Source organism: Mytilus galloprovincialis, chromosome 4 (assembly GCF_965363235.1).
Source record: "Mytilus galloprovincialis chromosome 4, xbMytGall1.hap1.1, whole genome shotgun sequence".
Taxonomy (NCBI): Eukaryota; Metazoa; Mollusca; class Bivalvia; order Mytilida; family Mytilidae; genus Mytilus; species Mytilus galloprovincialis.
The window spans coordinates 57,294,329-57,320,177 of NC_134841.1; the positions used below are offsets into that span (position 1 = coordinate 57,294,329).

The 25,849-nt window shown below is 31.4% G+C and overlaps 1 protein-coding gene across 9 annotated transcripts in view; it reads left to right on the forward strand.

The window, feature by feature from the left end:
* The window catches only part of LOC143072513 (dedicator of cytokinesis protein 1-like), a 125,159-nt gene that overhangs the window by 8,938 nt on the left and 90,372 nt on the right, over positions 1 to 25,849 (forward strand). For 7 of the 9 annotated variants that reach the window (XM_076247467.1, XM_076247459.1, XM_076247464.1 and 4 more), the window contains exons 2-13: positions 10,075 to 10,158; positions 11,488 to 11,584; positions 12,125 to 12,230; positions 13,782 to 13,871; positions 18,193 to 18,248; positions 18,620 to 18,707; positions 20,083 to 20,118; positions 20,276 to 20,308; positions 22,334 to 22,482; positions 23,108 to 23,189; positions 23,467 to 23,530; positions 25,774 to 25,845. In XM_076247467.1, the coding sequence (XP_076103582.1) occupies positions 10,075 to 10,158; positions 11,488 to 11,584; positions 12,125 to 12,230; positions 13,782 to 13,871; positions 18,193 to 18,248; positions 18,620 to 18,707; positions 20,083 to 20,118; positions 20,276 to 20,308; positions 22,334 to 22,482; positions 23,108 to 23,189; positions 23,467 to 23,530; positions 25,774 to 25,845 (957 nt within the window). The remainder of the gene's footprint in view (positions 1 to 10,074; positions 10,159 to 11,487; positions 11,585 to 12,124; positions 12,231 to 13,781; positions 13,872 to 18,192; positions 18,249 to 18,619; positions 18,708 to 20,082; positions 20,119 to 20,275; positions 20,309 to 22,333; positions 22,483 to 23,107; positions 23,190 to 23,466; positions 23,531 to 25,773; positions 25,846 to 25,849) is intronic. The other 2 variants (XM_076247465.1, XM_076247468.1) reach the window with 1 other exon arrangement.

Consider the following 25,849-nt stretch of genomic DNA (forward strand, 5'->3'; position numbering starts at 1 on the left):
CTGCGGTCGTATAAAGCTACGCCCTGCGGAGCATCTGGTTCCGATTTGTCAAACCTTTCTTATTGTGACATCGATGAATCTATAGATGCAGCCCAATATCTTGTTGTTAGTTGAATGATCTCAAGTCATAACTCAAAATAGATCATTGTGACCTAAACAAAGTGAGCGCAAAATTGGCTAAAATTGTCTGTTCTATGGTCGGGTTGTTGTCTCTTTGGTACATTCCCCATTTCAATTCTCAATTTTACAATTCAAAATTTCTCCCTTGTCAAACTTCCTACTTGTGAATCTACTTTTAAACAATAAATCAGGTGTTTTTATCTTGCTCCAAACGCATATATGTAGGAGAAGCAAGCTATCTAAATGTGACTGTGCATTTTTCTGAAATTTTTGCTTTGACCTTTGACCCTGATTTAAAAAAAATGTGACCACCGTAGACAAGGATGACAACGGCATAAAAATTTACGATGAGGTTCTCCTCTTTCCCATGATATAAAATATAGCTGTGTGTTATTCCGTTAAGGCAAATCGATCAAATTTTTTGATTGGGCACCCTACTATAATACCTTTGTTTTAGTAACCCTTTTGAATGATACTAATTAATTTACTTAGTTAAAACATATTTATTTATAGGGGATTGGGAAACAAGTTTTATAACTTATACTAATCCCTTTCCACTTTGTGGGTGCGAGTGCTGCCTTGTAGCGGCATTAGCCTACTCTTTTTCGAAATCTACAAGGGTGTCTTTAACGTGCAAGAGATATCGCTCTCTCTTAACACAGGTCAGCCATTTATAGTCCCCTTCCGACGGACTATCATCGTTTCCTCAAGACCATACTCGCAAATGGTGCCAAATTTACTTGATTAGGTTATTGCCAGTTTACATAATTAGTACATTTTGTACATGTAACAAATGTACACTTAATAATGGTTTATTTTTTTTCAGTTTAGACTATTATCTAGTCCTAGGTAATTATATTGAGGGTTTTATACAATAAGACACCGATCAACAGTACATCATAAAATGGGTATAACTCTGTGTTTCTATCTTGTAAATATATTACCGAGCAAGTACTCGAGTATCACTCTGTAAATCTAATGAGTAATCGATTAGGAAATCTTCACCAAGTTGATATCCCTAATTATTATTATAAGTCAATTTTCTCTGAACTAGTAAACATTTTATTAAGGGGGCCAGCTGAAGCCCACCTCCAGGTGCAGTATTTTCTCAATGTGTTAAAGATCCATTAGTGGACCTGGGCTGCTTTCTGTACTTTGGTCCGGTTGTTGTCTCTTTGACACATTCCACCTTTTTATTCTCAATTTTATCCAGCGTCATAGGGTAATATGATGTTATATTACTTGATAATTTTGCCGTCTGAAATAATTTTCTTATATAAATGTGTTTTGGATTTGATTTTTGGAACAAGGTTATATTTCAAAATTCCTTGTTTAGCCCTCTCAAAAGGGATTCATAAAGGAGTAGGTCCAGTAAGACCCCTTTTTGGCCCCAAAATATAGCAGTTTTACAAAATTGTTAAAATGTAAACTTTTATTTATTTATTGGACAGTAGAATGCTTCTGCTACATAAATATGGCCTGTTTTGACAATACAATACACATATATCGGGTACTAGCACCATTAAGACATGCTAAATTACTGAAATCTTCACTATTCTAGCATTTTGGTTAAATTTTAGACGGTTTTTGTGTAAAACGAAAGTGGGCGCATTCGTGTTCATCCTTAATATTGAAATGTAAGTTGTATTTGATGATAATACATAACATATATGAAGGTTGAGAGTGAATACATATATGCGGCAACTTTATTTTTTGACAAAAAACATCTGAAAAGTGACATTTTTCGCCATATTTGGTAGAGCTTGAATCGGGTCGTTTTTAATGACTTAATCAGTTAAAATCTTTCACAGAAACTAATTGATTCAAATGAAATAGACACTTAAGTGTTTAAAAAGTGGTCAAAATCTTTTGTCAGATGAACCTGAAATTTGAGGCCAAAATCGGTCCTTACCGGACCTTCTCCTTTGGGAAATCTATGATAAAAATAACAACCGTTTCCTGAAGACTTACTAAATTATCGCTCCAGTTTATTATAACATGTATTAAAATCTCATTACTTGGATGCAATTTACCTTTAAAATTTGTATATTAAAAACAAATTTTCACTCCTATTGACCTAAAAACAGAAGTTTTGAAGAATAAAGTACTACAGTTTAATTTAAATGAATAGGTTTCTATACTCAAAACACTGCAACAATACTTGGAGTCACACCAGGAAACTTTGATATCTCTCCTTAACCCTTTCCTCCATGGATTTTTTTTTTCTTGCATACTTGATTTGCATAGGATTTTTTCAATAAAAAAAAATCATAAGGTTTAAAGTATTAATGCATTGTGAAAATGAATATTTCATCAATGAAATTCAAATCAGATATTCTTATGAATATCCTTTTCATATTGGATACAATTTTTTTTAAGTCTGATGCAGACATTTTGTAGTCAAAGCGTTTCAACTGAGGAAATTATGAGTGCCATTTCTGATTTTGCATAGATTCCCTTCATCTTTTTTTGTGATATCGACATCTCTCCTAACACAGTGTTACACCGGGAAGTTACTTGCTCTAATCCTTCTTATCTACATGATCTATGCCGACATTTGCAACAGTCAGGGTTTTAAAAATTCTTTTGTAATAAACAATTGTATTTCCTGTCTATATATAATTAGGTATGATGTCTGATTGCCTTGAGCAAATGAGTGTTTTATAATTAAAATGTTTTGAAAAAAAAAAAAAACTTTTCTAGACTTTGTACTTGTTTTTTTCTCACATTTAAATTAATATTTTAGTAATGAAAATGGACATACTTTTTTTTTAAACTAACATGAAAATTACTGGCACTGAATAAATGAGGGCCCTCATGGGGTTTTTGATTATGTGATTACTTGGCCGTTTTTTTAATGATTATTAAGCCAAATATTTCATGATTATTTGATTACCTAGGACTGTATTTTTAGTTTATGATTATTTGATTACTAAAGATAAGCAAATATTTAATGATTATGTGATTATATTGGCAAAAAAATGGTGATTATGTGATTACTAGGACCCCCCCATGAGGGGCCTCATAAATGTGTGAGAATTTTATAGAAAATTGTATGTCTCGAACTTTTCTATATATATGGGAATTCATTTTATTATGGGTATAGGAACATGCAGTATGAGTGCCATTGAGACAACACTCTATCCAAGTCACAATTTATAAAAGTAAATCATTATATCTACAGACACTTAAATCAACCTATTTTGAGGATGGTTTATCCTCGAAAAATGGCAATTGATGATGAGTAAAAAGAAACCTTTATAGATTAGGAAGGTATCAAAATCCTCCAATCACATGTCATTGTGAGAAGGAAGTTATTTTTGGGTAAAGAAAACAGATGAGGGGATGAAGGCCTCTATAAGTATGTAAAAGATAATTCTAATATGACGTGCTTCTTTCGCTTTGTAAACAACACCGTGATAAAATTCTCGATATATCTATACTTAGCGCAGACTCCAAGATGTACACAAATGGCTGTTTAAATATGCCTCCCGCGTAAATCCACATGTATCGTAACCTATGTGTAAACGGTTGTGGATTTCGCTGTCTTAACAATTACAATTGAATAAAACCCTATAGAACATTTATTCTGATTCTGATGCATAACAAAAAGAATTTACACATTAGAGAACGGAATAAATGGACAAAAACAAAATAAATTAAAATTCCGCGAAATCCCATTAATGATTTTTGCGCATTAACGTCATTTCAAAACATGACGTCATACGAATGAAAACGTCAAAGCTGAAGGTTTTTCTATTGTGTTTACCTTCTAAACTCGGATACAATTGCATTAAAATAAAGTATTGAGGTAGGTATTGCTTGTTTTCTGTTCTATTGCATTATTCGCACATTTACTGATTTCAGCAAGTCAACATGGCGGCTCCTTGGTTACAACATGTCAACAGTGAATTTGACGGTAGCTTAAAAAATGTAAATTTAAAATTGCAAATGTTGGGTTTACTGAGAAGTAAAAAAAAGTAATCACATTTTTTTTCTAGCGGTTAGTTAAGAAATCATTCATGCAGGTATATTAGCCGATTTGTTTTACATTTATCGAACAGTGGGTAAAATAGAACAGCCACACACAAGGTATACCCATCATCGCTTCAGTTTTTTAATGATCGTATTTGTCCTATTAGAATCGAAATAATTCATGGAAGCCATAGATTTGTTGGAAATTTACACATGGCCTGGGCCGTGATATTCGTTAATTTTATCCCTCGCTAACGCTCAGGATAAAATTCGAATATCACGGCCCAGGCCATGTGTAAATTTCCAACAAATCTATGGCTTCCATGAATTATTTCTTAATTTTTATACAACCACAAACAAATTTTGCACTCGTATATTGGTATCACGTCGTCGTTGTAGTTGTCAGCGTCGTCCGAAGACACTTAGTTTCCAGACAATAACTTTAGTTTAAGTGAATGGATCTATATGAAATTTAAACACAAGGTTTGAAACCACAAAAAGAAGGTTGGGATTGATTTTGGGGTTATGTTTCCAACAGTTTAGGAACAAGAGACCCGAAAGGGGTCAGAATAAGTAATTTTCTAGTTTCCAGACAATAACTTGTGTGTAAGTGTATGGATCTTTCTGAAATTCTACCACAAGGTTCCATTCCAAAAAATGAAGGTTGATTTTGGGTGTTATGGCCCAACCTGTTTAGGAACTAGGGGTCAAAAACAATACGTTTCTAATACTTTGTATAAACTGCTTATTTCTTGACCAATTTCAATGGGGTTTTATTCTTGAATTCTTGGGGTTCTAAAATATGCTGAATCCAACCGTGTATTAAGTTTTTGGAATTTGGTCCCGTTTTTAAATTGGTCCACATGAGGTCCAAAGCAGACTTGGGGTAATTGTAATTGTAATCGTTAATCAGCTGTAATTGATTACAATTTTTCAAGTAATCATTGTAATCATTAATCAGCCAAAAATCTGATTACATGTAATTTAATTTAATCAATTACTTTTCAAAATACCCTGTAATCCTGATTACTTTATGATTACATTCTGATTACAATGAAAACAATCTTAAACTGTATTTATGGTCAATAAATGAACCTTTTTGTTTGTCTTATTTAATTACTAAAAATATTTAACATGTTAAGATAGTTTGGTTTACTTTTTTTTTATAAAGCATAATTGGTTTATATGCTTCAGTAAATTATAAACTGTTACAGTATAGAAAAGTCATCAATGGCCTTAGTAAAAGATATTGTACATATATTCACAATTTAAAAATGTACATTTATATATTTGATAATAACTGTTATATTCAAGAAATTCTTTTCTTTAACCCTTAATTATAATCTTTTGTTAATGTTGTGATTTTTGTCAACTTTGAATTGACAGGTAGGAAACCAATTAAGGTTTGTTTTTATTGCAGTTACCAATTGAGTATAGCTGTAGGACAATATATATGGTAAAAGATAAATCAGACATGTGATCATTTATCTAATTAGCACAAAATTAATTAAAAGTTGGACAAATATCTTGTTTAAAATAAGCAAATTGTTGTATGTACTGGACATGTAAAATACAATGATTTTTAGTACTTGTATTTTGTTTACAATTTGATTAAACTGGTAACTTTATTTCATCCATATTTAACTTCCATAAACTGCACCTTGAAACAAATATAAATTAGTCTAGAATAGGTCAGAAGACAAACAGCAAACTCTTTTTATAAGCTATATTCAATTGAAGTCAAAATAATTCAGAGATCAATGATGATAAAGTGCAATGGGTCATAACCAGTGACACAATGTTCTTGTATGTATGAAGTGAACTTTTGTGGTTTATTAAATAGATGAAGTTTGAAGTTATCATTTTACAATATATATATAGCAAACAAAATACTTTCTAAAAAATGCTATAGTTATATTAAACGTTTATTCATTCACATCATACAAAATGTTGTTTTTTTTTAAATTCATTGTAATCAGATGTAATCATGATTACTTTGCCAATGTTATCATTAATTTAATCAGACACTTTCAGAAATGATGTAATCATTAATTTAATTTAATCGTACAAATGACAAAGTAATTGTAATTTAATCAATTACATTGAAAGTAATCGGACCCATCTCTGGTCCAAAGGGTCCAAAATTAAACTTTGCTTGATTTCACAAAATCTAATTAAAAATCGATTTATCAGGGTTCTTTGATATATGCAAAATCTAACTGTGATTAGATTTTAAGTTTTTGGTCCCGTTTTTAAATTGGTCTACATTAAGGTCGAAAGGGTCCAAAATTGAATTTTGTTTGATTTTAACAAAAATTGAATTCTTGGGGTTCTTTGATATGCTGAATCTAACCATGTATTTAGATTTTTGATTTTTGGCCCTGTTATCAAATTGGGGTCAAAAGAGTCCAAAATTAAATTTTGTTTGTTTGCACCAAATACATTAAGGTCAAAAGAGTCCAAAATTAAATTTTGTTTGTTTGCATCAAAAATTTAATTCTTTGGATTCTTTGATATGCTGAATCAATCCATGGCCATGTATTTAGATTTGGGTATTGGACCATAATAGGTAAATTTTAAATTTTTAAGTTCATTAGACCACATTCATTCTGTGTCGGAAACCTGTACTGTGTCAACTATTTAATCACAATCCAAATTCAGAGCTGTATCAAGTTTGAATGTTGTGTCCATACTTCTGTAGCAACGGTTTTTATTCACCATTATGTAGCAATGGTGTTTTCTACCGTTACTAAGAAGCTATGAGACAGGGGTACTGCCTTGGTTCACTATAGCTCACTCACATATTTATAAAGGTACTCCATTATATAATTATAACTGTTAATTAAACATACAACATATTTCATATAAGACAGATTCACAATAATATTAGATTCCAGCAATAGATGTTTATATGACAAATGCTTTTCTCAAAGTCATCCCAAACTATCAAACTTAGAAACTCTATAATCAAATTAACTGACCCTTTAGCTTATTACTTAATATTCTAAATTTAACTTCTGCATCAAACCTCTGACCTTTTAATTACCAAATAGAAATGCTGAATTAGACAGAACATATTTATATTAGAATAAAGTAGAGGTCAATAACCAATTAATTACAATTTATTACTCTCTAGAACTACTGATACTAAAACCAACACCTGTTGTTTACAACTAAAATCAACACATGCAAAATCTTATATCTTCAACATAAAATAATTAGAATACTGAAAGTTATATAAAATGATACTATTAAATTTGTCAAGTAAATTTACTCTCCTATACTTGCCCCAACTGTTCAGGGTTTGACCTCTGTGGTGGTATAAAGCTGCGCCCTGGGAGCATCTGGTTTACTGTTGTAAAAATAGTCCCCATTTTAAAGATATGGACCCCTGCTTCCTTATATCAAGCTAGAACAGAGTGGTTTTATATATTTGCTGCTTTCAAGTATTCATACATACACAACATATACATTGTAGTGACCCGCCAATTGTGCTTGTGAACTTATTATCACTACAGCTCACAGTTACAGCAATGTTTGAATTTGAACCAGGTACAAGTGTTAGCAAATATCATGCATAATTCCACTCTGACTCCATAATTTTCAAACAGTGGTCTCACTTTTCAAAAATCACATTCAAACATCTGACAAAATATTATGGCATGTGCTTTGTCTCATCCTACAAAATATTATGATACAAGATAAATGTTCATTGAGATAGTTTCAAAATGTATAGCATTGACAAAGCTTTTTATTGACCTATTTAAAGGCAGCAACACCCTCCAATTATCCTACAAAATGTTATGGTACTAATGTGCGTTTTGATAGATTCAAAAGGTAGACAAAGCTGTTTATTGAACAATTTAAAGGCAGCATCACCTTCGGACTATCCTACAAAATATTATGGTACAAAATATGTGTGGGTTGGGATAGTTTCAAAAGGTATAAAATGGACAAATCTGTTTATTAAGATTTCTTAAAGACTACAACACCCTTTCCTTATCCTACAAAATATTAGTGACTTACAGGGTTTATAATACTAGCTTAGTACCAAAGTATAGGTCCAATATTTTGTACATGTATTGATATTAACTTCCTGTATGTTCTAATGTTAGTACCAGGTTTCCTGTTAATTAAACTTCTCCCTGATTTGAATCAATTTGAGGATAAACAATGAATATTAACTTCCTTAATAAATTATATTTGTTGGTTTATGTGTTACATGTATAAGTAAAGAATGTTATCACATTTGGACCTCATTAAGTTTTTGAACTGTATATGAGGAAGGCTGCATAATCTTTTAAACACATACTGTGTACACAGTATGATAAGAAGGCAGTTGTATTGTTAACTGGATTTTTGTGACAAAAATGTCAGTTATTGATTTGGGGATGTACGGCGGGCGGGCGGTCGGGCTGTCGGGTGGGCGGGCAGCAATCAAATGTTGTCCGTGCATTAACTCATGAACCGTTCAAACAAAGCTTTTTAAATTTTAATATGTTATTACTGACAACTATAGGAAGGTCAAGTTCAATAATGACAATTTTGACTTTTACCGTTCAGGAGTTATGGTTCTTGAAAGATTGAAAAATGGAGTTTCCAGTCGTGTCCGTGCATTTATGCATGAACTGTTCTATCAAAGCTTCCGAAATTTTAATATGCTGTTACTGATGATAAAATGGAGGTCAAGTTCAATAATGACGATTTTGACTTTTACCGTTCAGGAGTTATGGTTCTTGAAAGATTGAAAAATGGTGTTTCCGGTCGTGTCCGTGCATTTTCTCATGAACCATTCAACCAAAGCTTTTGAAATTTTAATATGTTGTTACTGATGACAAAATAGAGGTCAAGTTTAATAATGACGATTTTGACTTTTACCGTTCAGGAGTTATGGTTCTTGAAAGATCGTAAAATGGCGTTTCCATTCACGTTGTTGCATTTACTCATGAACCATTCAATCTAAGCTTTTCATGTTGATACTGATGACAAAATGGAGGTCAAATTTGATATTGACGATTTTCACTTTCACCATTCATCAGTAATGGTTCTTGTGATATTGCCAGGACACAAATAAATGTTAATAAATCCGGTTTGCTGTCGTTGTGACAGCCTCTTGTTTTCTCTTATCAGCAATTAAATGTCACTCGAATAATTCAAGCCATTTCTGTGTCCGATTTTCTCCCACACGAGGGCTTGAACTCCTTATGATCATTGGCCGCATCGCCTGCTCTCTGTGAGAGAGAGCCAATCAGCGGCGATCAGGATAATGAGTCTGCGCAACTCTCTTGTAATTGTCTTACCAAACACGTGTGTTCAATTAACACAATCCGATAATAATTAATTAACATCAATTAACATCAGTTTACATCATTTAACATCAATTAACATCTGGAACTCCTCCTTCTTTAGCTGCCAATTTAAATCAAAATTCCCATATTACAAAGCGGTGTGAAAATCCGATTGACGGTCTTGATCGAGGAAGACGTTCAGGCGTTAATGTAGCCTTCGTAGATCAGCAGAATATAACGACTGAATTATTCGGGTTACAATTAAATGCAGGAAAAATTTAATGTTTAGCCATCATGACCATATGAGATCGATTAAAAGTAATACATAAACAACGTTGACTAAAAATGAGGGACCATGATTTATTGTCATGACATCGTGCAATTCCTTCATATCACCAGAAAAATCTAGATATTTGTCAAGGTTTTAAATGTATGGTTTTATATATAAAAAAAATAAGTTGTATTCTCATTTATTTCATGTATAATAAGTATTTATACTAATAGATATTAATATTTCCTCAAACTACCATTTGCTTCATATGAAAACTGCACATACACATGTATACCAGTATACATCTGAGACTATTATAACACTTTCATGAGTCTCTGTACTGAACATAAAGCAAATGTTTTACAAATATTAGTTATTCATTTTACTGTACTTGAAAATTTGCCTTACTTTTTTTTTTAGCTGTATGCAATTTTAAAGTTGAAAGAGTAGGATTTTTGAAGTTATTTATTGGAGATGTGGTACTCATCTATGAAGAAGGAGATGGTATGTTTACTTATGAAATACTGTTACTGGTTATTTGCATAAGCTATAAATTGCAACTTTTTAGTGGAATGTAAAATCTAATTTAGAATTGATTTGAATGAAAGTACTATCTGACAGCTGAAACAGCTTGTGTCTTGTGACTTTACTCTAACTGATATCAAAAAATTTCATATGAATGAGAGTAGATAAAGGTTTCCTCGACCAGACAGCAACACAAGGACAAAGAAGATGAAACATCACATCAATGTCAAACGTTTGCTCCTCAGAAAAAGACATTTTTCAACTCAATTTCCTATGTCAACTCAAAATCCCTAGAACCTAGAATGTGAATGAATTTATTAAAAAGGAGACCATCAGAGATCTTCCTTCATCACCAAATTTCAAAATGAAAAACACCAGTCATAAAGTTTTACATTTATATTTGATATCAATTTCTTCATTTTCTGTCTCAAAGAAAATGTGGTAAATTTAAAGTATAACACTCCTTAATTTTGGATTTTGAACAATGTAAACTATGTTTGAAATAGTTTTAAAGATATTGAAAATCTGTCGGGCTTAAGCCGTAATCTAGACATCTAGTGCTCATGTACAAAAATTTAAGTTTATAGACATGTATGATGAAATGTTTATAAACCTCACAAAGTATTATATAATATGGTACTTAAGAATTGAGGATGTTAAATCTGATAATACTTTAAACGAATATCATTCTTACTTCCTATTGTTTAAGTTGTTTGCAATATCTTGTAATTGGACCAAGTCTGAATAAGGAACTTATGATGTTTAGACAACAAATGTTGAAATACATCTTGTTTGTCACAGAAACAATAAATTTGATGATTTTAAGCTAAAAATCTGCTATATTATCAAATTATTTGATTTTATTTACCTTGTACATTAAACATATCTATTCATATGTAAAAGAGTATTTTATTTTGTCTTACATTTTTTGTGAAACGGGTGAAGATTTATGGTTCAATATTAACCATTTCCCCTGCAGCAATGCAAACCAGGAATGGGACATAGAAATGCCTTTTCTGTCTACATGTTTGCACATTTTTCTTATAATTACTCTGATCCATATAGTTATTTGTGAATTTTGGTTAAATTTATGTGAGAGTCTTAAATTAGCAATATCAAAAAGTACACAGGAAAAACTTTTGGGAGCTATGTCCCTTTTTAATATGAATTATGTGAAATAATGCATTGTTGATCTCTGAGCCTTACATTTCTTCACACTTAATGTAAAAGAAATAAGATTCATGTGTATAATAAAAATTTGTTTTCAAAAGTGTTAAATTATATAATATTTATATGTTTATATTTCAGAGTGGTATAGAGGTCAACTTTCAAAGGACAAAACTAAGAAGGGAATCTTTCCAAAGAAATTTGTTCATCTTAAAGAAATAGGCATAAAAAAAACAGGGTAGGACACAAGTTTGAAAAATGTATTGTAATCTGAAAAATTTATCAAAATTAAGCAAATGACATCAAGGATAACATACCTAAAATCAAGCTTAAATATTAATTATTTATTACAACAATAAAGAAACAATATGCAAAAACTATATTTCATATTGACATGTCACAAGATTTTATTTGAAAAATGTGTATTATCTCCCTTTGAGATCTTAGAAAAAATGCATTGAGGAGATGACTGTTTTGTATTTAAAACTTGGCCTTCCAATAAAGCTAGGCAAACTGATGTTTGTAATAGTTTAACCAAGTTTTTATTTTGAGAAAAAGGGTCCTAAAAAGTTAATAAGGAGAATGATCAGAGTATAGGGTAAGCATTAAGATAACATCTTGGCTGTTGATTGTAGGCCTTTTTCTATAAATTAAGGTTGTGTTTTATTTTTTAAAGAGATGTTAATTTAAGTATGGATATTGTTTCGATACAGATACATGTAAGAAATTTGTAGAAATAGTATTAATTGTGTTCTTTTCTTTTCTTTTTTTTACTTAGTTCCTTAGATTTATCAGGAAGGATTACTACACTAGAGCTGCCACTCATTCAAGAGATTACCACTGTACTTCGAGAATGGCACAACATATGGAAGCAGCTTTTTGTGGTAATTATTTCAATTCATTCAGTTTTCTGATGATGATCCTACATTTTGATTTAGACAAGATTATCTTGAACAATATATTGATTTTCTTTATACTTAAACATCATATAACATGCAAATTGATGTCAAATCATAATTATGCATATGAACTCATATGAAAAATAATTTGATTGGGGGAGAGGGTGTTGAGGATAAATATAGACAATCACAAGACGAGGACCTTGTGCGTGGTGGAGACGGTTTGGTGAGATCAGCAATAGTGCGCACAAAATTTTGACTTATAATAGACCAATCGTCAAATTGTACCCACTAGAGATACATTCTAATGACAGTCATGAATCTCAAATACTTAGAAGGAGTGTTCGTTTACAAAACTCCAATCAGAGACTGTAATTATAATTGAGAACAATTTCCAATCGCAACTTGATTCAGAGATAGTTTTATATGTGATTCATAGACTTTAAAGTTTCAAATATTTCATGTCTTTTCAATTATAGATTATTTTCTTAATTTGGATAAATTGCTCATTGAACCTTTAATTGCACAAACTCATGGCCCCGAGTATGTTGAGGATAAATAGAGACAATCACTGTACGCGGGAATCATACATGTACCTATACGCTTTAGCGCTCTCTATTTGTAACCTCATGGTTGCTATGTGTCATTGTATTTCCAGCATTAAATCATCCATGTGTATAGACGTCTTTTTCTCACTTCATAACACAACGCATTCTACAATTATACTATCACGAGAAGGGAATAGTTGAATTTAAATTTATCTCTTGATCTTCTAAAATTGTAAACAACTTTTTTAATCTACATTTTACAAAAAGGTTCAATACGTCCACTCTTGGACTGGAGGCTATTTGGCATTAACAATGTCCATCCATCTGTCTTCCTTCAAGAAATATTTCTATCACACCAGAATGACTGTTTGGTCAGCAGTTTGAAAGTGATTACTTGTATGATGTGAGCAGACACTTGCATCCTCTTTGCCCATGCAGTGAACTTTCTCATTATTTTGGACATGCTGGAATGAATTCAAAATTATTTGTGCTTGAACAATTCTCCAGTACTAATCAACAGAATGACTTTATACATTTTAATTGGTCAACAGCTTTACAGCAATAGGTTTTAATGTGTGAACAACTTATAGGTCTGTCAAATACCAAATCTATGTTTTCTGATACTGGGAAATTTTATTGAATAGCAATTTGTCTTTGTAACTTTCTAGTCATATAAAACCTATTTTAATTCTACTACTGAATAAAAATGTGATTTGATAAATGGAGGTGAAAAGTATATTTCTTTGAGACAGCATCCTGACAAAACTAAAAAACATGAATCAAATGATTCAACAACTCAACAACACATATAACCAAAAGACACCAAGAGGGTAACATTATACAATTTTTAAGAAAAAAAAAACAGATGTCTATGCAATACATCAGACTATAGAAGGTTCAGAGTGTAAAATAAATTTAACAGAAACTGGTATAATTGGTTATTTCAAAGTTCAACAGATTACAACAGATTATTTTTAATATTTTTCAGGAGAGAAGACACGAACTTATGTCTGTTCAAGACATGATGCAAGAACTAATCGATCAAAGGAGAAAAATTATGTCGAGAAAACTTACGGCGGTAAATATTCTAAAATTTTAATTTATTTCTTCTTAGGCCACACCAATTTAATTTCTTGTTCTACGGATTTTTGGACTCCAAAATTTGGGGCGAGCGAGTGATTTGAAAATTTTAATAAAAAAATATTTAATTTGCAAATTTTTGAGGCGAAGCTTGAAAAGTAAAGGTGAGCGATTATAATTTTTTTTTGTAAACACAAAACAGTAGGTTTTGACAATATTAAAACTTGATTTATCACTTGTACTTTGACATTTCTTTAATTTCTGAAGTATTTTTTCCCTGTTCACCAAGAAATAATTAAATCTGGTCTATGTATGTGTGACTGACAATGAGACAATTCTCCATCCAAGTCATAATCAGTTTGAGGACAACCCCTTAATGGTATAAATATCCCTTTTACATGTTTTATGAGGGATCAATATGAGTTATAATATATTTGTTTGTACAAAGGGGCTCATATTTTCTCAAAGAACTATATATCTATCTGGTATTAAATGGTCAAAACATGTCCAAGAATTTTCTTCTTCTTCTTCTTCTTTAGTTTCAGAAAACCACCAACATACTGAGGTTTACTTTCCGGCGCATGCCTGGTAAAATTTTTCAAATTTATGTATTTATAAATTTTGTAATATTCCTGGACTTTAACCATGTTTACACATTTACTTTAACAGTTTAATATTATTCAAAATAAGTAGACCCCTCTTTTAGAAAAAGTTGCTTAAAATATGATATAAATCTCCTCTTTTTGAGTACAAAAGTCGAAGTTTTCAAAGGTTTTGTATAGAAGAACTATACAAATCCTTGGTATTTCTATTTTTAACCGGATTTTTGTGACAAAAATGTCGGTTATTGATTTGGGGATGTACGGCGGGTGGTCGGGCGGGCGGCAATCAAATGTTGTCCGTGCATTAACTCATGAACCGTTCAACCAAAGCTTTTAAAATTTTAATATGTTGTGACTGACAACTAAATGAAGGTCAAGTTCAATAATGGTGATTTTAAGTTTTCAGGAGTTATGGTTCTTGAAAGATTGAAAAATGGTTTTTCCAGTCGTGTCCGTGCATTTACGCATGAACTGTTCTACCAAAGCTTTTCAAATTTTAATATGTTGCTACTGATGACAAAATGGAGGTCAAATTTGATATTGACGATTTTCACTTTCACCATTCATCAATAATGGTTCTTGTGATATTGCCAGGACACAAATAAATGTTAATAAATCCGGTTTGCTGTCGTTGTGACAGCCTCTTGTCTTTTCTGCATCAGTAAAATGACCCCTTGGCTGAGGGAGGGTTGTTCTCAACCTGATAATAACAAACACAAAGTCAAAGTACGGCCTTTTACACAGGGCTTTGATACAGACCAAACAGCAGGCTATAAAGGACCCCAAAATTATTAGCGTACACAATTTAAACAGGAAAACCAACGATCTAATTTATATATCCAAACGGGAAAATACCAATGAACAACATCAACAAACGATAACTGCTGAACGACAGGCCCCTGAGTCAATCAGGACAGGTGCATAAACATGCAGCGGCTATGGATAGTTTTGTTTCGCCAGCATACAATATAATTGCAGTTGAAGGCAAATCCTTCAGAAGTTCTTTGTACTTTATTCTAACAACGAACATTTTTTGATAGAGATTATAAGTAAGGGGGAAAGAAACCAATTTTTTGTTCTTTACAGGTATTTCTGCTGCTATAAATTTATATCGGAGCACTCCCACTTTGGATAAATAGGTTTCATGCAGAAACAAATATTCTCACAGATATTTACAGTGGTGGGGTGCTTTTATGTTTAAAATCGTAATATACAGGTTAGACTGTGATTTTAAAAACAAATGTTGATTGCTTTTTATAATATTTACACAAAAAAAACGGTGCAGGAAATGGGCATGATTACATTTCCGGATGCGGGAAGCGGGAATATTAAAAAAATTAAAAAAATCTGTTTTGAAAAAAATAGGTGCGGGCGGGTCCGTCGAACAAGGAATCAAATTGGTGTGGCCTTATAAACATTTGATTTCTTAAGTGAGATGTTCCATTAATTTTTACAATATGATAAAACTATCTCCTTTTGGTGTTTGAAAGCAGACATAATTTTCAAATCAGCAATTAAAGTTTAGCTAAAATCATCTGTATTATGATGAATTTTTCTGGTGATGAGAAATTTGAAATATATTTGAGGTTATGGGTAATATTTTACATGAGAAAAGTGGTTTTTAGTTGCAAAGATCGATGCAACAACAGGAGTCATATATTCTTTAGCCTGTAAATCCATCCAATCCAATGTCATCGAAATTTTATAGTTCTGTTTAGCCTTGCAAGGTTGAAATTAAGGTTGATGTTAGATTGATCATTACGTTAATTTTATATCAACATAATCAAATTCATTCATAAATTCATCAAGCTGCAAACTACACATAATATCCATAGTAAAGGATTGTGTTAGGCTTAAATTAAAATATTGTTTGTTTGCAGTTTACCGACCGACCCTTGAAAATCCTCCCGACTGTGAAAATTTTATTGCTTTAAATTTGAAGAAATTTTTTTTAATACTTCTATTGACGTGATCCGGAACTTTGGGTCCTTTCCGGAAATGATTTAAAGTCTGGGTCAATTATGCATTTCAAGTTCGGTTTTTCTTAGCTTCCCGTCAAGCGTTCATGTGACCATTTAATGATAAAGCACATGGAAATTGTTTAAAGGTATCCATGAAGTCACGGAGGAGTACTTTACGCTGTCATCTCGTGTCAATTTTAAGACAAATAACAAACAAAAAAGTTTATTAGTAAACTGTTTATACAGATTCAGGCACATGTAATGATGTGTGATGATATCATTGACGATGATGCAGCAGATATTCATAACTGACACGATAACCATTCTGTCTCAAACAAATCGGGTACAGAATCTGTGGAGCCTGACTTTATGGAACCAATTTCAGTGGTTAAATAAATCCACAGGGGCTTGTTACAATTGCCGGGTTTACTATCCATACGAACCCTTAAAAAACACGTGTTTTTTTAGGGGTTCGTATGGATAGTAAACCCGGCAATTGTAACAAGCCCCTGTGTTAAATCTTCATGGATATCTGTAAACACGCCTGTTCGGAGGAAGGGCTCATTTGAAATGTTAATGGATATAGATCATGCCAAATCAATAAGAAGCAACCCCAACTACACAAAGATGTAGAGAAAATGAATGGTTACATGTAGCTTGAAAAATAAATATACTCTCTCTATATTAAATCTATCTTCGATTGCAATGAGTATGCTCCTTTAGGATAAGGGGGGCTGCCCCACTCATTGCAATTATTCTCTTTCTTACAATATTAAATATACCCAAACTGTGTGGCCTGTGTGAATTCAATTAAAACATGTCCTTAGGAGCTATGCTGTCAATTTTTGTTATGCATTAAAAACATTTCAGTACAGACCATTTACTTTTAATGGGGTGCTATGGATTTCACCCCAAACTTTAGATTTCTTTGGTTTTCATTAAAGCCTGGCAAAAATATAACCTTATCACATATAATTAAATATTGTTAGAAATATGAAAACAGTCAAATGTCTTAATACTTTTTTTTTCAAGTTGCCTTTTTTTTCAATTGAGGAAGATTCAATGGTTATTTTTTTTTTATTATTAAAAATACACTCTTTAATACATTGTCTTATAAATCTTTAATATCTACATTTTCTGATGAAAATACTCTACTCATGAAAACATTCTAGTCAAGAAGCATACATGTCTGAATAAATTTCTTTAAAACAGTTCTAGTCATAATGACATTCCTTGTTTATAAGTGTTCCAGTATTTAATAATTATACCATATTTTATGTCATAAATTGGATGATGACACTATGTTAAAGTTTCAGTTTTGGTTAAAAAGTTTTTTATCTGAAAATGCCTGTTCATTTGATGTTGGTTTTCAGCATGTCCAGTGTTTGTTGTTTTAAAATGTTTTTTTTCTTCACAAGAAACTTGGTTTAGTGTAACTGCTTGTTTAAACTGTATTTTGGCTGATAAAATAAAATATTTTCCCTACCTACCGACCCTTCAGTCTGAAGGTACAGTCGGAAAACTGCAAACAAACATATTTTTAAGGTTGGCCTTACATGCAGTACATGTTGCAGTGGTAATAAATTGGATATATATATTAAAGGTAGTTGTGAGTAGAAGGGTATTTTAAAAAGTATGTAAAGGTTATTTTATTTGGCATAGTCAAATTGAAACATGACTGTTAATATGGCACATAGTAAGTGTCCATTGGTCAGATGTATAACTTATAAAGTGCAATACAATTTGTTTTTTTCAGGAAGAACTAAGAGACATTCAGCAGAAAATTGCAACAAAAATAGATTTAGGAAATGCGTAAGTTTATATAGTCATAAAAGAAATGTTTTCAAATAAATGACCAACCTTTCGATTTTATCACCATCTTGCCTGTTTAAAACAGTGTTCACGTAATGTTGAAACATTTTATGATTGTTTTTTGGGGTAAAGACAAACCGCAAATTTAGATTTAACAAATTTTCAACAAAATATTATTTATATATAGGTGTGTATGCACACATTGGCAAAACCTTGAAATCAAATATGTACAAAAATACAATTTTAACTCAAACCATGAAAATTAGTACCCTTAATAAATGAATCCACAGTAACAATTAAATATATAAGTTCTAAATTTTTGTAAATTAATTTTAATGATGTACTTATCTTGGCTGTTATTATTTTATCAGCTTATTAGGATTAGACTTGGTTGTTAGAGATGAACTTGGTAGTGTCTTGGATCCTGACGTAACCAGTACAATACAGTTGTTTAGACAGGTATGATACTTTCTGGGATGAACACATGTTATTTTCAAGTATTGAAATTTACTTAAGTTTACTGATTTAAAAGTAAAACCTTCAAAACTATTGCATTTGAGTAGACATTTTACCTGTGATTCACAAAGGATGTTGTGTTTCATAGTCCGAAACTTGCATTACCTTAAAAAGTTGAATATTTGGAGATTAAGAAGATTGAGCATGGTCTAAAATCTAGATTAGTAACAGCCTTTTAGAATAAGTTTCAGAAAATTGATAAGTTTACGTTAAAGAATTTATTCTGTATAAGCATTTATTTATTTAAATTGTTTGACCAACATTGTTTTTATCAGAGGATGTAATGGATTTACTATTAATGTTAAAAATTTGATGTTGCCATTTGGAAAAAAAATACATATAAAAAAGGATATGGTATGATTGTCAATGAGACATCTCTCCACAAGAGACCAAAATGACACAGAAATTAACAACTAAAGGTAGAGTGGGGTGCTCATTTTCGCCGGGGACACAATTTCGCCGTTTAAGGATTTTGAGGTGTAAAAACTTCAAAGGATGGCTGAAATGGAAGAAATGTACCCGTAAATTATATTTTTACAACAAATATAATATTTTTTTAAACTGAGACAAAATTGCGGCTCTTACCGAAAATGACCGAAAAACGGACAACGATTTTCGGACAATTTCCTGAATAAAAAACACGATTTCAAAGAAGTATTTCTAAGTAAATATTGGACTGAATGCCCTAATTTTGAATTCTTTATACCTTTGAAATGTCCGTATTCATCTATAATGCAATTGATTTGATAAAAATTGTTAAAAGCTGCGGTTATTTGGTTTTAAATAGATGTGTAAAAACGGCGAATATGTGTCCCCCATTGACAAAACATCCGGAAATTTCAAACACCCTTTAATCTAACTTTTCAGATGATTTTCTTAAAACAAACCGGTTTTCAAGCTTAAGTATATTTTGCATTTGTAGTTATCTTCATATAGAAATATCAGTATACTTCAAAAACATTTAGACCTGAACATAAACTGTAGAAAACATGGAAAGATGTGTCGAAAATGAGCACCCCACTCTAATTGTACGACGTTCAGTAAAAAGCAAAGTCCATACCTCATAGTCAGCAATTGAATTCCCTGGAAATGACAAATATAAAACAATTCAAACGAGTGACCAAAGGCCTAATTTATGTTTAAAAAAAATAACAAAAAAAATATGAAAACACAAACGACAATCACTGATTAACAGGCCCCTGGCTTTAATGTGTAGAATGAATACAATGTAAAACCATTAAGTATTACTGTCTAGTCAACATATTATAATTTTCAATACACATATTCCCAAGTGCTAATTTTGTCATCTGTATTTTAGCACGAAGAAGCCTCAGAAAGAATAAAGTCAGAACAGGTTTGATATTTTTTTATTTATTAAAGTATAATTAAAAGCTGTATGATATGGTTTTATAATGGCTATTTCCATAAATATATATTGTATAGGAGAATAAGATGACACTTGTATTGAAATATTTGTACACCACTTAACTTGGAAATATTTGATATTGTAGGAGCTTGGTATTAAGGACACGCAAAGAGAAAAAGTATTTATATATTTAATTATATATGCTTAATTATGTTGAAGCTTTGATACAAGATATATACTGATCATAACAGCTTTATATATGAAACTAAATGTTAACTTAGAAAAACAAGCAGAGGGAAAATATCTGTTTTATAATATAGTTTCCTTACCTTTACCTTAATTCTCTCCGCACCAGAAGTCGCATAAGACCTCCATGCTGATATTCACCCTTTTGTATCTTTTGCCACTGTTCTGGCTACTTTCCAACTTGTCCATCCTTGTTGGTTTCTTTCTCTCTCTGCTGTTCTTCTCCATGTAGTGTTTGGACTTCCTCTAGTTCTTTTCCCTTCAGGTGCCCATTGTAGTGCTACATAGCTGTTGTTGTCTCTTTAATGCCTTAATATGTGTCCTATCCATGTCCACCGTCTCCTGATGTTTCGGGTGTTAGCAATTTTGTTTATTGTTTAGTTTGATGTCTTGCTTTGCCATCTTATTTTTAGGATTTTTTTTAGGCATTGGTGTTCTACAGTATTAAGTTTCTTTTCTTCAATGTTTGTAAGTTTCCATGTTTCACATCCATACAATAATACAGGTCTAACTCTTGATTTATACAGGTATATTTTTGTTTTTCAGCTAATTCCTCTTGCATTCCATATATTTCTTAGGTGATTAAATGTCCCTCTTGCTTTCTTTATTCTGTTCTTGATGTTGCTACTTCCTCCTCACTCTTTGTCCATGACAGCTCCCAGGTATGTGAACTTGTCTTTATCTTCTACTTTCTAGTTGTATAGTATTATCAACTGTTTACTCTTTGAATGCTTGGATTTCAGAGTTTTACACTTTTTGGGGTTAATTTTCATTCCAACTCTTTCCTTTCTGTTGTTAATTTCTGCGTATTCTCATCAAGGTCCCTAAGTTTTGAGGAAAGATATTATAGCTTGGTTACTGTGGATTCATTTTTATTCGTGGTATACCAATATTCGTGGGTTTCGTGGGTCACAGCAAACAACGAATTTAAGAATTCAACGAAGAATAATCCCGATAAATGTGTATGGAGTCGGATGTTTATTTCCGGTTATGTTATGCAGTTCTAGTATAGTGTTGACTAGCGATAAACATTGTAACATAACACATGTTTTTTATTGAAAGAAGATACAAGTAGTTTAATTAAATCAATAATAAATATATCGAATATCAGTGATAATTTACTTTTTAAAATTGATTAAAACTGTTCATGGAAAATAACTACAAGTTATTAATTACCGTGTCATACTTTGGTTTACTAGTGATTGAAAATCAATAGGAATAAGTACGGGGATATTGCCCGTAGGTAATATTGTTTATGAAAGGAACATTTATTTTCACACCTTTTACTTATATGACTGTTTATTATATCGTGATTAGGGAAATGAGCTTTCAATCATTAAGTTTTGATTGCCTTATAGAATTCCGACAAGCATTTATAAATTGTAAAACAAACAAATAATTAGTTGTCTTTGTCCGTTTGTCCGTTATTGTAATAGAAATTTTCAATGAACACTTAAACCTAAAATGACCTAGCGAGGATTTTGACAATTCAAAACTTTTTCAATGAATTCCTTCTTTTTTGTTTGTTTTATTATTGATTAAACCAAGGAGGTTATATGATCTCCTAAATCAAAAACAAATCAACGAATTATGTATCTAAATTTTTTTTTTTGTTATCAGCGATCCGCAAATTTACGTATACCACGAAACGTCTTTTTTTCACTATCCACGATCCGCAAATTTACTTTTACCACGAAACGTCTTTTTTTCACTATCCACGAAAATTGATACCCACGAAAATAAATGAATCCACAGTATACATTATTTATCATTTGAGAGTTTTAGACAAATGAAATTAAGTGAGAAGCTTGATACATGATAAATTCGCAAGAATATCTTCTTTTTCTGTTTAATTTTAATTTCTTATTTCAAGACAAGTAAAATTGTATGTATTAAATGATATTTAAAGTTGTATAGATGTTTTCAAATTTCTTTATTCTTTGTTGTGTTTTTGCAGATTGACAAAACTAAAGATGAATTGACTAGTATGAATTGGCCACAGACATTTAACATTTATGTAATGTTAAGGAACTTTGTTTGCAGAATAGGTGAAGATGCTGATTTGTTGATGAGTCTTTATGATGCTAAGCTGGGGAAATTTATCAGGTTCGTAAAATCTTCATGTTAAGGTATTTTAAGATTGGTCCTCAACTCCTTCTTTAATGGTCTTTTTGGAGCAACAGTGAACTTGGTGCTTTGCCTTTGGTAATGATGCACATTGATGTTATACTGCTTTCCATAATTAGATTTGTGGTGCGAAGAGAATATAATTTCACAATGAAAATGTAAAGAAAAAATGAAATGATAATGTTATATATGTGTATTCAATGTGTATAATTTATGAAAGGTATATTTTCTTAAAATTGAATTCCAGTGATATTTTGATTCTAAAAGAATTCCAGTTATATTTATAACGGAAAAAGTTAGGACTGTTCCATTTAAAAATACATTCATAACAAGCATGATTAAGGCGTAAATTTGCATTTGAAATAAGTTAAATATTTCAATGTTAATTTGAATATTAAATGACATTTTTCTCACTGGTCTTATTTTGTGTTTACACTCAGAAGGTTATACCAGAGTGTAAACCAGAATAAATGTAGTAGAAATTTTAGTATTAATACTGATGACACAATATGAAGTTGCCAAAAGAAAAAAGAAAATGTTGCTGAATGCATAATGACAGTATTTCAAAAACTGCATTTAACTATATTTAATGTTTTAATTACAGTGAAAACTATGTTGTAAAATGGGGTAAAGAAGGTGTTCCAAAAGATATAGACAACCTGAATAACTTTAAAGTTGTCTTTACTGTAAGTTTAGAATTGATTAGCTAATTTAATATTTGAATAGGATACAATGATGTTTTTGAAATTTTTCATCTTATCATCTATATATTCATATAAGAGATAGGTAAAAATCACTTGATTTAAACATAAGCTAGAAATAAGGAATGATAATTATGTTTTTTTTCAAAGAACAATTCATGTCACAATGTAACGTCTGGAAAACTGCCATGTTGAGATTATTTATTTGTCTAATTGAAAACAAGATATACATCATTATCACTTGAATTATTTGATTTTGTAGGACCTTGGTATTAAGGACAGGCAAAGAGAAAAAGTATTCCTAGTCATTCAAGTGGTTAGAGTTGGTATGTTTGGTTTTTATACGACCGCAAAAATTGAAATTTTTTTGGTCGTATATTGGTATCACGTTGACGTCGTCATCTGCGTCGTCGTCCGAAGACATTTGGTTTTTACACGGAATTTACGTATCCGTTTCTGGTCCATGGTTTACCATTGTCAAGTTAACATCCGGTTTAAGAATGTGATTTTGAAAACGAAAGTAAAGTTTTTGACAATGTTTTGCACAAATAAAGAGTCTAATGCAGATATGAGCACGCTGATATGCACACTTCGAATGATGCACTGCCAATTTAACAGTTTACTTAAGAACATCAAATTCATATCAAAGTAAAGTTTAATATCATAATCATAATATCTTCATTTTTTTTTAATCTAATGTCAATCACTGGGATGTCCATCTGATTAAGTAATAACATTATTGCCTTTTGTAACTTAGTTTTAAGGGATTAAAATCAGGATCAGATATAAAATGTCCGGCTGGCTCAAATATTTTTTGGAAGCCCTGCATTAAGGTCCAAAGGGTCCAAAATTAAACTTAGTTTGATTTTAACAAAAATTGAATCCTTGGGGTTCTTTGATATGCTGAATCTAAAAATGTACTTAAAATTTTGATTATTGGCCCAGTTTTCAAGTTGGTCCAAATCAGGGTCCGAAATTAAACTTTGTTTGATTTTATCAAAAATTAAATAATTGGGGTTCTTTGATATGCCAAATCTAACTGTGTATGTAGATTCTTAATTTTTGGTCCCCTTTTCAAATTGGTCTATATTAAGGTCCAAAGGGTCCGTAATAAAATTAAGTTTGATTTTAACAAAAATTGAATTCTTGGGCTTCTTTGATATGCTGAATCTAAACATGTACTTAGATTTTTGATTATGGGCCCAGTTTTCAAGTTGGTCCAAATCAGGATCCAAAATTATTATATTAAGTATTGTGCAATAGCAAGAAATTTTCAATTGCACAGTATTTAGCAATAGCAAGAAGTCTTCAATTGCACAGTATTGTGCAATAGTAAGAAATTTTCAATTGCACAGTATTGCGCAATAGCAAGAAATCTTCAACTGCACAGTATTGTGCAATAGCAAGTATTTTCAATTGCACAGTATTGCGCAATAGCAAGAAATATCTAATTGCACAATATTGCGCAGTAGCAAGACATTTTCAATTGGAGTTATCTTTCTTTGTCCAGAATAGTAGTTGAATCAACTTAAATCATTGTTTTATACAATATACAATGTATATTCACTTTTACTACCAACTGATAAATTAAAACAATCTTTACCATTCAGTGATAACAAGCACTTTTTTTACATTTTGATATTTTATTATGTATTTAAATGAGTAGTAATTGTTGCAAACTCCATTAGAAATTTGAATTGAGATCAGTTTTGGAATAAGGGAAAGGGGGATGTGAAAATTTTTTTTTAAGTTCATTAGACCACATTCATTCTGTGTCAGAAACCTATGCTGTGTCAACTATTTAATCACAATCAAAATTTAGAGCTGAATCCAGCTTGAATGTTGTGTTCATACCTGCCCCAACTGTCAGGATTCAACCTCTGCGGTCGTATAAAGCTGTGCCCTGCGGAGCATCTGGTTCAGATCATATATTTAAGAAGATGTAGTATGAGTGCCAGTGAGACAACTTTCCATCAAAGTCACAATATGTAAAAGTAAACCATTATAGGTCAAAGTACGGTCTTCAACACAGAGCTTGTCTCACTCAAAATAGCAAGCTATAAAGGGCCCCAAAAATGACAAGTGTAAAACCATTCAAATGAGAAAACCAACGGTCTAATCTATATAAAAAACGAGAAACGAGAAACACTTATGAACCATACATTGAGAAGTAGTACATGTGATCACATGTAACAAATGATAATTAATTTAAAATTTAAAATTAATTTACTCGTATAAGCTGAGGATTAACATGTGAATGTTTGATGAGTATATGATAATTTGTACTAAATAAATATCCACACGCTTAGTTGGATTCTGAATCAGTTACCTTAGCAGAAGTGGTAAGAAACACATGTCACCCTACTGGAAATATCATGCAATTCTCGTTTTCAGCTAACAAGTACTTGCTGTTCCTCCTACTTTATGATAGTCTAAATTCAATAAAAAAACGATTTTTGTAGCCATGAATTTGAGCTGGCTAGTAATCAGAATCTTAATTATTGCACTTTTTGAAGGGTTGTATAATTTTCTAGCTTTATTAACACGCTACGGTTAATGCTTCTTACAGGTGTAATGGATCCAAATGATGTCAATGATAAGAAACAGACCAAATGCTTAAGACGTCCATTTGGAGTGGCAGGTAA